Below are 15129 nucleotides of genomic sequence, written 5' to 3'. Positions count from 1 at the left end.
TGGCCCAGGTATTCTGTCTCAGACGCTGCAAAGACACACTTGGCCAGATTGACCGTCAGCCCAGCGGAGCGGAGACATCCCAAAACAAGGCTCAGATGTTCCAGGTGCTGGTCCCAGCTGTTACTGTAAAGGACTATGTCATCTAAATATGCAGCTGCAAAATCAGAAAAATCACAGAGCACCTGGTCCATCAGCCTCTGGAAACTGGCTGCGGCACCATGGAGCCCAAATGGAAGTACAGTGAACTGAAACAGCCCCCACGGAGTCCGGAAAGCTGTTAGCTCCCGTGACTGCTGAGACAGAGGGACCTGCCAGTAGCCCTTACAAAGATCGATGGTAGTCAAGAATTTTGCTTTGCCCAGACGTTCTAACAGGTCATCAATCCTTGGCGTCGGATAAGAATCGAATTGGGAAACAGAGTTGAGATACCTGAAGTCGATGCAGAATCTTATGCTGCCGTCCTTTTTCGGCACAAGGACTACTGGGTTGCACCATTCACTTCTGGAAGGCTCTATGACACCCTGGGAGAGCATGACATCCACCTCCCCCTTCAGTGCGGTCAACAGGCGCTCTGGGATCCTATAACTGAGACGTTTTGCAGAAGCACCTTCTTTAAGAACAATATTATGGACAACAAGATCAGTTCTCCCTGGTCTCTCCTGGAACACCTCAGGACTGCAGATCGCCCTCACCTGGAGCTGTTGACCCTCTGGGAGGTGGCTAAGATCGAAATTCACCAGATCACCAGCAGGGGGTAAGTACTGATCGTCTACCTCCTCTTCCTCCAGTATACTTCTAACCAGCATTACATCTGTTCTCTTTTCAGGTCTCTGTACCCACTCCTTCAGGAGGTTCACGTGTAACACCCTACAATGGCGTGACTGACCTGGAGTGGAGATCTGATATGTCGTTGGCCCAAGTTTCTTCTGCACCTCAAATGGGCCTTGCCATTTTGCTAGCAGCTTGCTATCACTGCTTGGGAGGAGCACCAACACCTTCTGGCCAGGGCTGAAGGCTCTTTGGCGGGCCTTCTGGTCATACCAGCCCTTCTGTTGCTGCTGGGCTTCCGCCATATGTACCTGGGCGAGCTCACTCATCTTCTGCAAACGCTCCCGCATCTGGACAACATAGGACACAACATTAACAGCCTTCTCTCTCCCCTGGTCACCCTCCCAGATCTCCCTCAACAAAGACAGAGGCCCTCGGACCTCATGCCCATAGAGAAGTTCAAAAGGAGAGAAACCCGTTGAAGCTTGGGGAACTTCACGGTACGCGAACAAGAGGTATGGCAGCCAGAGGTCCCAATCAGTACCACTGCTGCTGACAAACTTCCTCAGCATCTGCTTCAAGGTCTTATTGAAGCGTTCTGTCAGCCCATCACTTTGCGGGTGGTATGGCGTAGTTCTCAAGCTCCTGATTCCCAGCAAATGATAGACCTGTTTTAAGAGAGTCGACATAAAATTAGTTCCACGATCAGTAAGAATTTCTCGTGGAAAACCCATTCTAGAGAAGAACTGCACCAGACAAAAAGCAACTGATCTGGCTTTTATAGACTTCAATGGGAAAACTTCTGGGTACTTGGTCGCATAGTCTGTTATGACCAGCATGTATCAGTTTCCAGCTTTACTTTTCTCAACAGGACCAACAATATCCATTCCAAGGCGTTCAAATGGCGTACTGATAATGGGGAGCGGTTGGAGTGGAGCTCTGGGCGGGAGATTAGAAGATGTTATTTGACATTCTGGACAACTTTTGCAGTACTGGGCAACATCTCTGTATAGACTGGGCCAGTGAAAATGACGTTTAATGCGAGCTGTGGTTTTATGCTTACCCAGGTGGCCAGCCCAGGGAACGGCATGCCCAAGCTGCAATATGATGTCTCTAGCTGCTTGGGGGACCACAAGCTGCAACACTGACCCCTGCTGGCGGTAGAGGATACCCTTCTGGAGAATGTACGCCTCCTTGTTCCCATCCGGATCAGCTCCTTGTTCCTCCTCACTGATTTTCTGAAAAAGAGGAGCTAAAGAATTATCACCTTTCTGCATGTCAATGATCTCGACTGGTATCTGAAATCCTAGAGGTGATTCAGGTTCAACATTAGTTGGAAGTTCCAGCACTGTGTGAAGAAATTTCTCCCGGCTTCTCTGCCTACGAGTCTTACGAGACTTCCCGGGTTTTGTCTCCAACTCATGATTGTAAAATGGCAGGGTGCTGAGGATCTCCTGATGCTCATTAGACTTCTTAACTTGCCCTCTAGTGACAGCAGCACAACACTTCAGGTTCTTGTCCGATTCCAACAAATCAAGCAACACTGGGAGATCTCGGCCTAGTACGACAGGGTAAGGCAAATTATCAGCAACCACAACATTCAATAGATAGGTTTGATCTTCAACTCTAATGTACATCTCGGCTGTGGAATAGCACTTCTCGTCTCCATGCACACAGCAAATCGGCACAGCGTCATTGGTACTGACAATATAAGGAGGCACAAATTTCCTGTGCACCAGGGTCTGACCACTCCCAGTATCAATTAAGGCTTTAAGAACAGTCCCGTTAACTTCGACATCAATCATCTTAGCACCTTGCTCATTAATATGAATTGAATTGACACTAGGCCGTGGCACCACACACATATTGTGAGACCTTGCTGTGTTTTTAGGACACATAGGCTTAGTGTGGCCCTCAACTCCACATAGGTAACAGATGGGTTTCTTACCGGCTGGCTTTTGTGGCTTGGGCATGGATTGACTCTCTCCTATGAGTGGCTTACCCCCACTGGCCTCTAGCTTCGGATAGTACTGCTGGATGGTTTTACGGCTGTCTCTTGTTGTCTTCCATGAATTGTGGCTCCACGGCTGCCCCTTCTTTCGTGCCGCCACAAAGACATCAGCCAACCTAGCAGCCTCCATTGCCGAAGCAGGGTCGTGCTCTTTAATCCAGACCTGAAGCTCAGGGGACACCATTCTCAAATACTGCTCCAATATGATCATTTCACTCACATCATGAATTGTTTTACCTTTTGGCTGGATCCACTTTCCATAGAGCTCCTTAAGCCTCACATACAGCTCCTTAGGACTTTCATCAGGATTCACCTCTAGGGAACGGAATCTTTGTCTATAGGTCTCAGGGTTAATGTCATATTTAGAGAGAATAGCTGTTTTAACTTTGTCATATTCAAGAGAGTCATCAATGTCCATATGCACATAAGCACTTCTAGCCTTACCAGTTAACAAAGGCATCAAGTGAAAAACCCAATCTACTTTTGGCCATCGGCAAACTACAGCAATACGTTCAAATGTAATGAGAAAATGTTCAATATCGTCATTTTCAGTTAATTTTTCTAATTTAGGCCCATGACGTGGACGAACCTGACCTGTTGCAGTCGTAGTTGCATCAGCAATAAATGTGGACTCAACCTGAGCTTGCAAGTGAGGTCTGCTGGACAGAGCCTCAAGATCTGGATCAGAGTCAGTTGGTAATGGGGATGTTCGAGCTTGTACCTCTAGCTGCAGCATCTGAAACTGGTGCTGAAGTGCTTTAAACCTTTGTTCTTGTCTTGCAACCATCTCCCTCTGCTTCTCATCTCGAGCCTCCTGCTGCCCCATGTGTGCACGGAGAATGCCCGCCAGGTCCGCAAGGGTTGGTTCTCTACCTCCATCTTCGGCCTTTTCCCGTTCTGATTCTCCAGGTCTTCCCACATCGCCATCTGCTGACTTTTCCTGGGCCGCTTGGCTTGCAGCTGCTTCTTGTTCTTTTGTTCTTGTTCTTCCAGAACGAATCATTCTCTTTTTGTTGGGGAATTTTTTTTTTTTTCAAAAAAAACAAAGAAAAAAAAACTCCTGTGTCCGTCACTGGAAGATCCCACTTCTGACACCAGTTGTGAGGGAACCGATCAGTGAGGCATAAGGACACAAGGAGGTTTAGTTCAAAGTAAAGGGTTTTTATTACCCAGAAAATGATCAAAGATAAATAAAAGCCACAAACTGAAAATTAGGCCTATAAAATAAATCAACAAAAGTATGAAAACATAAGACACAAAACTAACGTGACTTTAACTAAACAAAGACTGACCTAACACAATGAGACAAAAGGGAAGATATATCGGCTTGGCCAAACCAAAAGACACAAAAAGGGGATAAACTAAATACATAAGCTTAAATCATAACACAGAACAAAGCAACTAAGGCCAAATTCCCCCCTCAGGCACACGGGAGATATAGTACGGCCCAATTCGTCGGCGCCGAGACTTAGGTTTTCTCAGCCCTCAGCCACGCCTTTGCCCAAACAGGAAGGGACCGCCCCCAACACTCAACCAGGTAACTCAAGACAAAAAAACACGATTAGTGCCAAACAAATAATATAACCTTACAGTGTTAAAATGTGTGCACCCATATAAAACAATGTAAGGCTAAAGAAAGTAAACTAATAAAATAAATAAAACAAAATGTGAACTGAGTTATTTGAGCATGATAGCACATGTGACTGCAAACAACAAAATGTGCAGCAAATCTATAATGTACCAAAAGAAATTAATAATATGCATTGGAAGAGTGAGGGCTGATGTTACCATGTGTGGCTGGAGCCATCACACCCCTTTAAAGGAAATACACAGAACCTTTTATTTTTAAGTCCATTTCTGAGTGGATAGTATCTCCATCCTTGACTCTTATATACTGCATAATTGGGAATTTTAAAAAATATATTTTTGAGAGTTAAAATCGACCACAAAGTTGGCATTCGAGCTGCTCCGCTGAGCCAGCCAGCCCTGGGTGGGTGACGTCACAGCGGTAACCGGTCCTATAGAGGATGTGCAGTCATGTGACCCGTCCGTGTTTACTCCACCATATTGGACGGTTTCAGGATCGTTTACCTTGCACGAGCGTAATGGATCCAGGGAGTAATCCCCAAGAAAATTCGGAAAATACCCTACATCGCGCGATAACTTGTCTAAGTTTGTTCAGCATCTTGAAGGTGACGTGAGGCAGCATTACGTGGAAAAGTGTTCCAGGTTGGGGATTGCAGATCCGTACAACTTGCCGCAATCCTTGTTCAGGGAAATTCGGAGCTGTGGTGCCGGCGATTTGCCTGATCTGGCCTACCATGACATTTACAATTTTTTTGTGAATCGTGTTACACTGGCAAAGCCCTCAAAGCTTACAAGAGCCTGGAAGCTTATAAATATTTTGTTGCGGGATGGGTATCCCAACTATACCTCTGGAAGGTTCCGAAGAAGAATGTCTACTTGATAACCTCACGGGTAAGTGGCATTAAGATGTTTATCATAAAGAGACTATGCAGGACGTTTTATCGTAAGAATGTTCAAAATCTAAACTCAGTTCCAGATAATGACAGGGTTGTAAATATGTATGTTTTTGTCTGAAAAAAAAATCACAAATCACCGACTATGCAGTTATCATTCAATCCGAAAATCAACTTAACAGATGTACTAGGAGTATTGAATTAGAAGATTACACCTACCTGATATGAAGTGTTCACTACAAATTCGGCTGGTAGAACTGGGGTACCAGTTTTCTCTTCGCACAGCGGACACCCATTTTGCGTGTCTCTCCTCGTCTGCGGGGAATCTATAAAATGACAGGCCCTCCTTTTGGCTCTGTCTATTGGTACAACCAAATGCTGAACAAGATATAACCATTCTCGAAAGATCTACTCCCACACACTTGATAATTAGAACGGGTTTGTCTAAGTTCTATGCGCGGCCATGCCGTCCAAGATGGCAGATAAACAAATATCGCGTGACCTCGTGACGTCACGTGCACGCTCTCTATAGACTGCCAGACTTGGCAGGCAAGAGTGGTTGCAATGGCCTCTTTGTTCGGATTTATTGGCGATTCTTCGGATTCCTCAGATAGTAATACATCGGATTGTGATAGTCTTGAAATTGGAGTGTGTGTACATGCTACTGCTATACACATAGAACCGTATCCGCTCAAACCACCGGAAAGTGAATCCGATAGTAACATGTCAGCCACGGAGGCCCCCACCTTATGAAATAAAGCCAGAGAACAAAGCCGTCTAGAGAATTGGATAGAATTGAACTGACAGTCTCATGTGACTCATTAAAACAGGATAGGCGTTATAACTCATGCAACATGCATGTACGTGCATGCATTTTCACTGATAAAACGTAAAAGGCTAATTAAATAATCAGATGAACTGAGACAATCACATTCTGAAGCAAATTAAATAATCTTATACCGGTAAGTTAAATGCACAATGCAAGTTACATGTATTAATCTAAATGCAGGTAAACAACGAGTGTTGTTTTTGTTGTTATGTAGCCATACGAGAGAGTCGCATCTTACCTGTCTGTGTTCTCGCTTTTGAAGGCCGAGCTTGTGACCGATGGTTTTGAATCAATCTGAGTTTCAGTTCTTTGTTCATTCGCTTCTTCCACGTAAGGGTGAGATATTGCTGCTGAGGCAAGCGTATCCAGCAGAGGGGGGAAAAGAAAGAAAAAAGAGCATATCCAGCGGAGAAGTTTGACGACTGATTCACTCATTCTCCATACTGAGTAATCCGCCATTACTGCTTGGCTCACATTCCGGGAGAACTGGTACAACTGAACTTACTTTCCTTTTCTTGTAGTCTTCTTTTCTTAATTGTTGGTACTGCACCCTCTTTCAATATAGGCTTATAGCCAACGCTCCTCAACAGATTAGAGGTTTCATACGAGTCCTCAGTAAAATGTGCAGAGCAGAGGAGAGACCACTTCGTAGGCACCCAATCCGTGAATTTCTCCAAAACTCGTCCAAATCTTTGCAGTTTGAACATTCTTGGACCATGAATGCAACATAAATCCACCTTCTGTTGTGTTGCTGCACCCGCCAGCAACACATCTGTGTGGCATGGCGATAAATTAGCTCAAAATGGAGGATCGGAGTTGCAGTCAACTCTGTGTTTCAGTATAGCGGAAATGGCAATGAGATCGATAAGGTCATTCACTCAGACCGCTACCTATTTGAATCATTTTAATCATAAAAATTATATTAGATTTATTGTTAACGCTTAAAACTATTCCTATGCCATTCTTGAGGTCTCAAGGCATGTATAAACTAAAGTTGAGGCCATGGTTCTGTGTATACCGGTATGTTTTAAGACTTGTCCTTGACTTGATCTCAGGTGGTCCTGGTCTTGGACTTGAAATTGTCAGTCTTGACCAAAGCCTTACATTGTTTGTTTGTTTGCTTGTTTTCTTTGTTAATAGTTTTCAAGCTGTTTATTATTAGGCTTAGACTATATGGCATGTGCACCGTACAAGTTCCTGTGAATTAGTTGTTATTATAAAAATGATAGTGAATTAGAACAAGCACATTGGTAAAAACCCATGGTTTGAATTACAGCTAGTACTAGTGTCAGAGCTGTTCAACAGCTTCTGACTAATATCAAATTTGGGAATTCAACATTGTTGTAGTATAAAATTTCTTTATTATTTTGAATTCTACCTAGTTTTTCCTGTGTGCGCGTGAGCATGTGTGTGCATGTCTCCATATATGGTTCTCAATTTAACTTTTTTTTTAATTAATTAATTTATTTTTTAAATGTGTGTTATTTTATAGGGAGAGGATGTGAGCATGGGAATATGGATGGCTGCAGTAGGGCCTCAGAAATATCAGGTAAAAAAAAAAAAAAGTTACTTTTTTTTCCATCAGTTTGGAGACCCTCCAGGCAAGTTCTTGATAAATTTAAAATGTGAATTTATTTTTGTCATCTTACTGTTTATTTTTAGCTAGCATGCTCAGTTTACAGTGTTACCCTTACAGAAAAAACACATGAATTTCCCATGTACAGTGGTGCTTGAAAGTTTGTGAACCCTTTAGAATTTTCTATATTTCTGCATAAATATGACCGAAAACATCATCAGATTTTCACACAAGTCCTAAAAGTAGATAAAGAGAACCCAGTTAAACAAATGAGACAAAAATATTATACTTGGTCATTTATTTATTCAGGAAAATGATCCAATATTACATATCTGTGAGTGGCAAAAGTATGTGAACCTCTAGCATTAGCAGTTAATTTGAAGGTGAAATTAGAGTCAGGTGTTTTCAATCAATGGGATGACAATCAGGTGTGAGTGGGCACCCTGCTTTATTTAAAGAACAGGGATCTATCAAAGTCTGATCTTCACAACACATGTTTGTGGAAGTGTATCATGGCATGAACAAAGGAGATCACTGAGGACCTCGGAAAAAGCATTGTTGATGCTCATCAGGCTGGAAAAGGTTACAAAACTATCTCTAAAGAGTTTGGACTCCACCAATCCACAGTCAGACAGATTGTGTACAAATGGAGGAAATTCAAGACCATTGTTACCCTCCCCAGAAGTAGTCGACCAACAAAGATCACTCCAAGAGCAAGGCATGTAATGTCACAAAGAACCCCAGGGTAACTTCTAAGGAACTGAAGACCTCTCTCACATTGGCTAATGTTCATGAGTCCACCATCAGGAGAACACTGAACAACAATGGTGTGCATGGCAGGGTTGCAAGGAGAAAGCCACTGCTCTCCAAAAAGAACATTGCTGCTTGTCTGCAGTTTGCTAAAGATCACGTGGAAAAGCCAGAAGGCTATTGGAAAAATGTTTTGTGGACGGATGAGACCAAAATAGAACTTTTTGGTTTAAATGAGGAGTGTTATGTTTGGAGAAAGGAAAACACTGCATTCCAGCATAAGAACCTTATCCCATCTGTGAAACATGGTGGTGGTAGTATCATGGTTTGGGCCTGTTTTGCTGCATCTGGGCCAGGACGGCTTGCCATCATTGATGGAACAATGAATTCTGAATTATACCAGCAAATTCTAAAGGGAAATGTCAGGACATCTGTCCATGAACTGAATCTCAAGAGAAGGTGGGTCATGCAGCAAAACAATGACCCAAAGCACACAAGTCATTCTACCAAAGAATGGTTAAAGAAGAATAAAGTGAATGTTTTGGAATGGCCAAGTCAAAGTCCTGACCTTAATCCAATGGAAATGTTGTGGAAGGACCTGAAGCGAGCAGTTCATGTGAGGAAACCCACCAACATCCCAGAGTTGAAGCTGTTCTGTACGGAGGAACGGGCTAAAATTCTTCCAAGCTGGTGTGCAAGACTGAGCAACAGTTACTGGAAATGTTTAGTTGCAGTTATTGCTGCACAAGGGGGTCACACCAGATACTGAAAGCAAAGGTTCACATACTTTTGCCACTCACAGATATGTAATATTGGATCATTTTCCTCAATAAATAAATGACCAAGAATAATATTTTTTGTCTCATTTGTTTAACTGGGTTCTCTTTATCTACTTTTAGGACTTGTGTGAAAATCTGATGATGTTTTCGGTCATATTTATGCAGAAATATAGAAAATTCTAAAGGGTTCACAAACATTCAAGCACCACTGTATTTCACATGTGATCACATGTTACCACATGTGGAATACATGGTATCAGATTTTGTAACATGTGTTACCATGTAGGGCGGCACGGTGGTGTAGTGGTTAGCGCTGTCGCCTCACAGCAAGAAGGTCCGGGTTCGAGCCCCGTGGCCGGCGAGGGCCTTTCTGTGCGGAGTTTGCATGTTCTCCCCGTGTCCGCGTGGGTTTCCTCCGGGTGCTCCGGTTTCCCCCACAGTCCAAAGACATGCAGGTTAGGTTAACTGGTGACTCTAAATTGACCGTAGGTGTGAATGTGAATGGTTGTCTGTGTCTATGTGTCAGCCCTGTGATGACCTGGCGACTTGTCCAGGGTGTACCCCGCCTTTCGCCCGTAGTCAGCTGGGATAGGCTCCAGCTCGCCTGCGACCCTGTAGAACAGGATAAAGCGGCTAGAGATAATGAGATGAGAATGAGAATGTTACCATGTAGAGCACATGTGGAAAACATGTTACCACATGTGTAAAACATTCCCATATGTGAGTCACATAAAATTGGGCCAAAACCACATTTCCCATGTGCAAATAACATACCTGCCAACCTGTACGCATCTTGCGTAGCCGCTATGAATTTTTACCTCATTGTACGACTGTACGTTTTCACATTAAAAAGTACGCATATCGTCCAAACTCGCATTTCAGTCAAGTTCTCGCTGAAGTTGATACCGCTGATCTGTGAGAAAACTCAAAGCCAGAATGGAACGCTTTGCCCAATCCCCCCGCCCCTCTTCCAGAGCGTGTGGCTCTGCCCTCTTCACCCCCTCCCCTTCCTCCTTCGCGTCTCTGACTTGAGTGCAGCGGTGCAGCCAGGTGGCTAGAGCGAGTCGGGGATTGAAACGTCGGTTAGAGACGTCGTTTTTATATTTGTAACAGAAACGGTTGTGTTTCACGTGTACTCAAGAGCTTCCTAGCCGTTATTTTGTGCATTTACAACACCAACAGTACAGGCTAGTTCTTCATTTAACTTCGAAGCCGTCACTCGAGGTTGCATATTCGATGCGGTAACCAACGAAACCTGATTACAATTCCTCTCGCGCTCTCATTGAATCACTATGATAAGTACCACTTTATTGATGTGCTCAACAAAACGTAGCGTGTTGTATATCTTAAGGGCAGTCGGTAACTTCTGTTAATGGTAGCCTAGAATGTTTGCAGATGATGTGAAGTCGAAAATTGGTCATCCCTCTTATGAAAAAACCAGCGTGGTACTGCAGTATCAAATGCTTTTTTATACAGTATTACTGCAGTAAATGCAATATTTCGAATGCAAATGCAATAGTTTGCACATAAAAAAGGCATACTACAAAATACTGCAGTGTACTGTATAATGCAATATTTTTACTGTATAATGCAATATACTTCCAATATATTAAAAAATGCAAAAGTCTAAACCTATTGCATGGGAAATTTGTGCATACCATGTTTTGTGTTGAAAGTGCCTTTTTTACATACTGTAAAATTTAATAATTTAATGTCAATAATTTCAATAATAATAACATCAATAATTTAATGTGTTGTTATTTATTTTGAAGGAGTGGCTCTGGTTTAATTTCATTTCATTTGCACATGTATTTAATGTTTGTTGTGCTTTTCAAAACGGAAGGAAGTTCCCAAGAGCCATCAATAACAGTTTCCCAAAGTCTATCAATAGGAATGTTTTACAAAACTGGACTATGTTCCCAAGGTCAATCAATAAAACTGGATTGAAAGTGTGTTTTTGGTCTGCTGGTTGTGGTCTGTGGGGACGCATGCGCGCCGGGTTGGGGTGAGGTTGACGCGAGGGGGGGTACTCATGAAATTGTAAAATTGTACTCATAAAATTTTTTCAAGGTTGGCGGGTATGAAATAACATGTTTCCCATGTGCAAAGCACATTTTCCACATATTTCACATGTGAGAAATCACATGTGAAGTTCATGTGATTTTTCTGTAAGGGTAGCTTGTAATATACATAATAGTATGCTAATATTGATTTGCTAGCTTTACTAAATTGTTGCCCAATTTTGTTAATGATGAACCTTTTCATTTTATTTCAGTACATCATAAATAAGCAATGTGCAGCAGAGTGCCTAACAAATTCTCTCAGAATGTCAGCAAGAGTTGGTGCCTTTAAATCAAATCTATGTAAAAGTTGTGTTCACTGATACTTTCTAAATTAAGATTCAATACTCAAATAAGTTACTAAATATTTAACTGTATGTAATGGCGGAGGTGATGTTATAAAATAACTGATGATCTCTGTATCACAATTGAAGAAATGTCAATATACAGGGTGTTTCAAAAAATTTGATATTGAGATGTAAATATCCCAGAAACTACATAGTCTCATCAAATGAAACTGAACAGGCTTAATGTTGACCAACATAAGATTTATTCCTCAAAATTTGAATGAGAAATTCAAAAGTATGTGGATTCCATGAACGATTTCACAAAGTTTCAATATGTGTGCCGCCTGAGACACAGACAGCCTTCCTCTTTGAACTTTTTGTGCCGTGTCCAAGTCTGCATTGTAGTTGGTGCATTTTTAGAGAATTCTCTCATAAATGCACACTGCTTGTTCGACTGTGTTCGAGTGTATTCTAACACACAAAACGCCTTTTTCTTTTCCAGTGAATGGCATTTCTATACCTAAAAAGATAAAAACATTGAACATAAAATTTTGACCTGGTTCCACACATGCTGTTAAAATTTGAGGTCAATTGAACGAGAATTAGCAAAGTTATTAGATTGTGAAATTTTTTTTAAACCCCTGTATTTGTCATATTTCCAAACCAAATGTTGGCTTTATTTGTTTATTTTTTGTGCTGTAATGTTACTCTCATGCTACATATGTTCAGGATGCAGGCTGGCTATGTGAGAAAGAGTGCTATGTGGACATGTTGTCATCACCACAGCATACAGTGAAGGAGCTACGCTTTCTCTGGGATCAGAAAAGAGTTTGTGAGGATCCATGTGGCTGTGCTTGGCATCACAGCTGAAGTCCTGCACACTTTACTTGCAAAAACTAACTAACTAACTAACTCCTGTAGTATTTTGAAGCGTCTGCAACAGTTTATTTCTAGGGCCTTCATATTGCATATTTAATAACACAGTCCTGGAGAGTTTATAGAGGCTTATGTCAGAACTTGTGAGGTAACTTTTTTTTTTTTTAACGTAGCCTCAATTATCATTGGGGTGACTTTCAAGACTTTTGTATCCTTCAAACTGTTTTTATATTTATTTTGCATGCTATTTACATTCATGAAGCTTTCAGAGCTGCTAGATGTTCCTGAAGAGGTGGTACCTTGTTTACATTAAAAAGAAATCATGAAGCACCATTTTAATACGCCACTTATTTTAAAAGCTTATGTCAGTATAATGAACATATATTTTTAATCCTCAAAAAAATCCTTAAAGTGGCAATTTATCATTTATAACACGAGGCAGGATGGTGGCATAGCAGACAGTGCTGATTTCTTACAGCTCCAGATTCTGAGGTTGTGATGGAAATGCACCTTAAGAATGAACAACACCAAAGTCAGACAAAAACGTACCTTTTAATAAGACAATGGAATCCAAGAATCTCTTCTCAGAGAATGCTAAAAAGTAATCAGATACATACAGTTTATGTGGCTCAGCTTCTAGGGTAGCTCCTGCTTTTGCAAAACAAATGTATCCAGTATTCTTCTCTTGATGTGACCTTATCTGCAGAAACATTACCTTAAAATTGGAAACTGTTGAAAGTGGTCCGAATCAATTTTTAACAGAACATGCTTTCTGCCCCATACACGGTACATCTAAGTTCAGCTCTCTTCAGCTTGCATTCAAGAAGCCCGGTGATGATCTCATCTCATCTCATCTCATCTCATTATCCCTAGCCGCTTTATCCTGTTCTACAGGGTCGCAGGCAAGCTGGAGCCTATCCCAGCTGACTACGGGCGAAAGGTGGGGTACACCCTGGACAAGTCGCCAGGTCATCACAGGGCTGACACATAGACACAGACAACCATTCACACTCACATTCACACCTACGCTCAATTTAGAGTCACCAGTTAACCTAACCTGCATGTCTTTGGACTGTGGGGGAAACCGGAGCACCCGGAGGAAACCCACGCGGACACGGGGAGAACATGCAAACTCCGCACAGAAAGGCCCTCGCCGGCCACGGGGCTCGAACCCGGACCTTCTTGCTGTGAGGCGACAGCGCTAACCACTACACCACCGTGCCGTGATGATAGTTCCTCTAAATAAAAAAAATTATGCACATTGAATAAATGTTCAAAACAAAGTGCCAAATTTACAGTTTTCCCCCATTCCTTCTGTTTCAACATTTGTTCAATCTACTTCACACATTATTTTCTACCTGAACATCTGGAGGGTTATAGTTGCCTGAAAAAGGAAACAAATCGGATGTATCAATATCATTGTGGTACGCGCGCGCACACACCCATTCCCCATCCCTGAGTGAAATGTACCCTATACATTATGCAAAAGATGGGCCTCGCCTAAAGCCCCCAGGGTCGATGTCTGGTAGAAACAATCCAAATGTTACTAAATTTAATCCATTTTGATCATCTGTGGGAGCTCTTATCTTATGGGATCAAGGGATAAATTCATAGGGTTAAATTCATGTTTTAAAATTTGTTTTTCTGTAAATTGAATAGGGCAGCATGGTGGTATAGTGGTACACTGTTGCCTCACAGCAAGAAGGTTCTGGGTTCGAGCACAGCGGCTGACGGAGGCCTTTCTGCGTGGAGTTTGCATGTTCTCCCCGTGTCTGCGTGGGTTTCCTCCGGGTGCTCCGGTTTCCCCCACAGTCCAAAGACATGCAGGTTAGGTTAACTGCTGACTCTAAATTGACCGTGGGTGTGAATGTGAGTGTGAATGGTTATTTGTCTCTATGTGTCAGCCCTGCAGTGACCTGGTGACTTGTCCAGGGTGTACACTGCCTCTCGCCTGTAGTCAGCTGGGATAGGCTCCAGTTTGCCTACAACCCTGCACAGGATAAGTGGTTACAGATAATGGATGGATGTAAATTGAATACAATTAAATTGACTTGATTTTACACTACTACGAATAAACCCATAAGAGGCAGACATGGATTGATTATATACAAAACATATGAATTATGGAACTGTCCCTTGTTGGTCCCCTTGTGGGATGATTCTTTCTTCAATTCTGTTGTTTTGACAGGTGCTGGGATTCCCAGGCCCCATGAGAACATGGGGGGAAAAAGTAGAAACTTTTTAGTATAGTTTTTTTTTAATCAGTTTTGGAATGCAGTTAGGCCAAACAAACTACAAAACTGTTTTCTTACCCATAAAGGCATTTGCTTCTGTTCTCTCCCAATTTAGAGCACACCTCACATTTCTGGACCCTTGTTGGTCTCAATTGGAGACTCTTCCTTTGCCTGAGGTACAGGAAGGCCTGGTGTGAGGTCAGGAGGGTTCACCTTTCTGCAGTGCCAGCAGTGAATCCAGGTGTCTCTCTCAAACTCTGTCAGAGTGGTCAGGAGAACTCAAGGGGCCACACCACCTTGGCCTATGCCAAGGTGATCCTTCACAGTTACCACCCTTTAGTGCAAGTGTTCTGATAAGGGTTTAGGGAGTGCCTCCTTTTCCTGACACATACAACACCAGGTGAAAGTTTGGACACACCTCCTCATTCTGTACTTTGACTATTTTCTACATTGTAGAATAATACTGAAAACATTAAAAC

General features: G+C 42.4%; 1 protein-coding gene across 4 annotated transcripts in view; it reads left to right on the top strand.

The window, feature by feature from the left end:
- The window catches only part of b3galnt2 (beta-1,3-N-acetylgalactosaminyltransferase 2), a 58779-nt gene extending 45508 nt beyond the window's left edge, over positions 1 to 13271 (top strand). For 2 of the 4 annotated variants that reach the window (XM_060925489.1, XM_060925490.1), the window contains exons 11-12: positions 7581 to 7637; positions 12270 to 13271. In XM_060925489.1, coding sequence (XP_060781472.1) covers positions 7581 to 7637; positions 12270 to 12410 — 198 coding nt within the window. In that variant the 3' untranslated portion in view covers positions 12411 to 13271. Of the gene's footprint in view, positions 1 to 7580; positions 7638 to 11468 lie in introns of all 4 variants that reach the window. The other 2 variants (XM_060925488.1, XM_060925492.1) reach the window with 2 other exon arrangements.
- Positions 13272 to 15129: the final 1858 nt, after the last annotated feature.

The sequence above is a fragment of the Neoarius graeffei genome, chromosome 7 (genome assembly GCF_027579695.1).
Source record: "Neoarius graeffei isolate fNeoGra1 chromosome 7, fNeoGra1.pri, whole genome shotgun sequence".
In the NCBI taxonomy this organism is placed as follows: Eukaryota; Metazoa; Chordata; class Actinopteri; order Siluriformes; family Ariidae; genus Neoarius; species Neoarius graeffei.
Note: the sequence above shows the minus strand (reverse complement) of the source record. Positions and strands in the feature narration are given on the sequence as shown.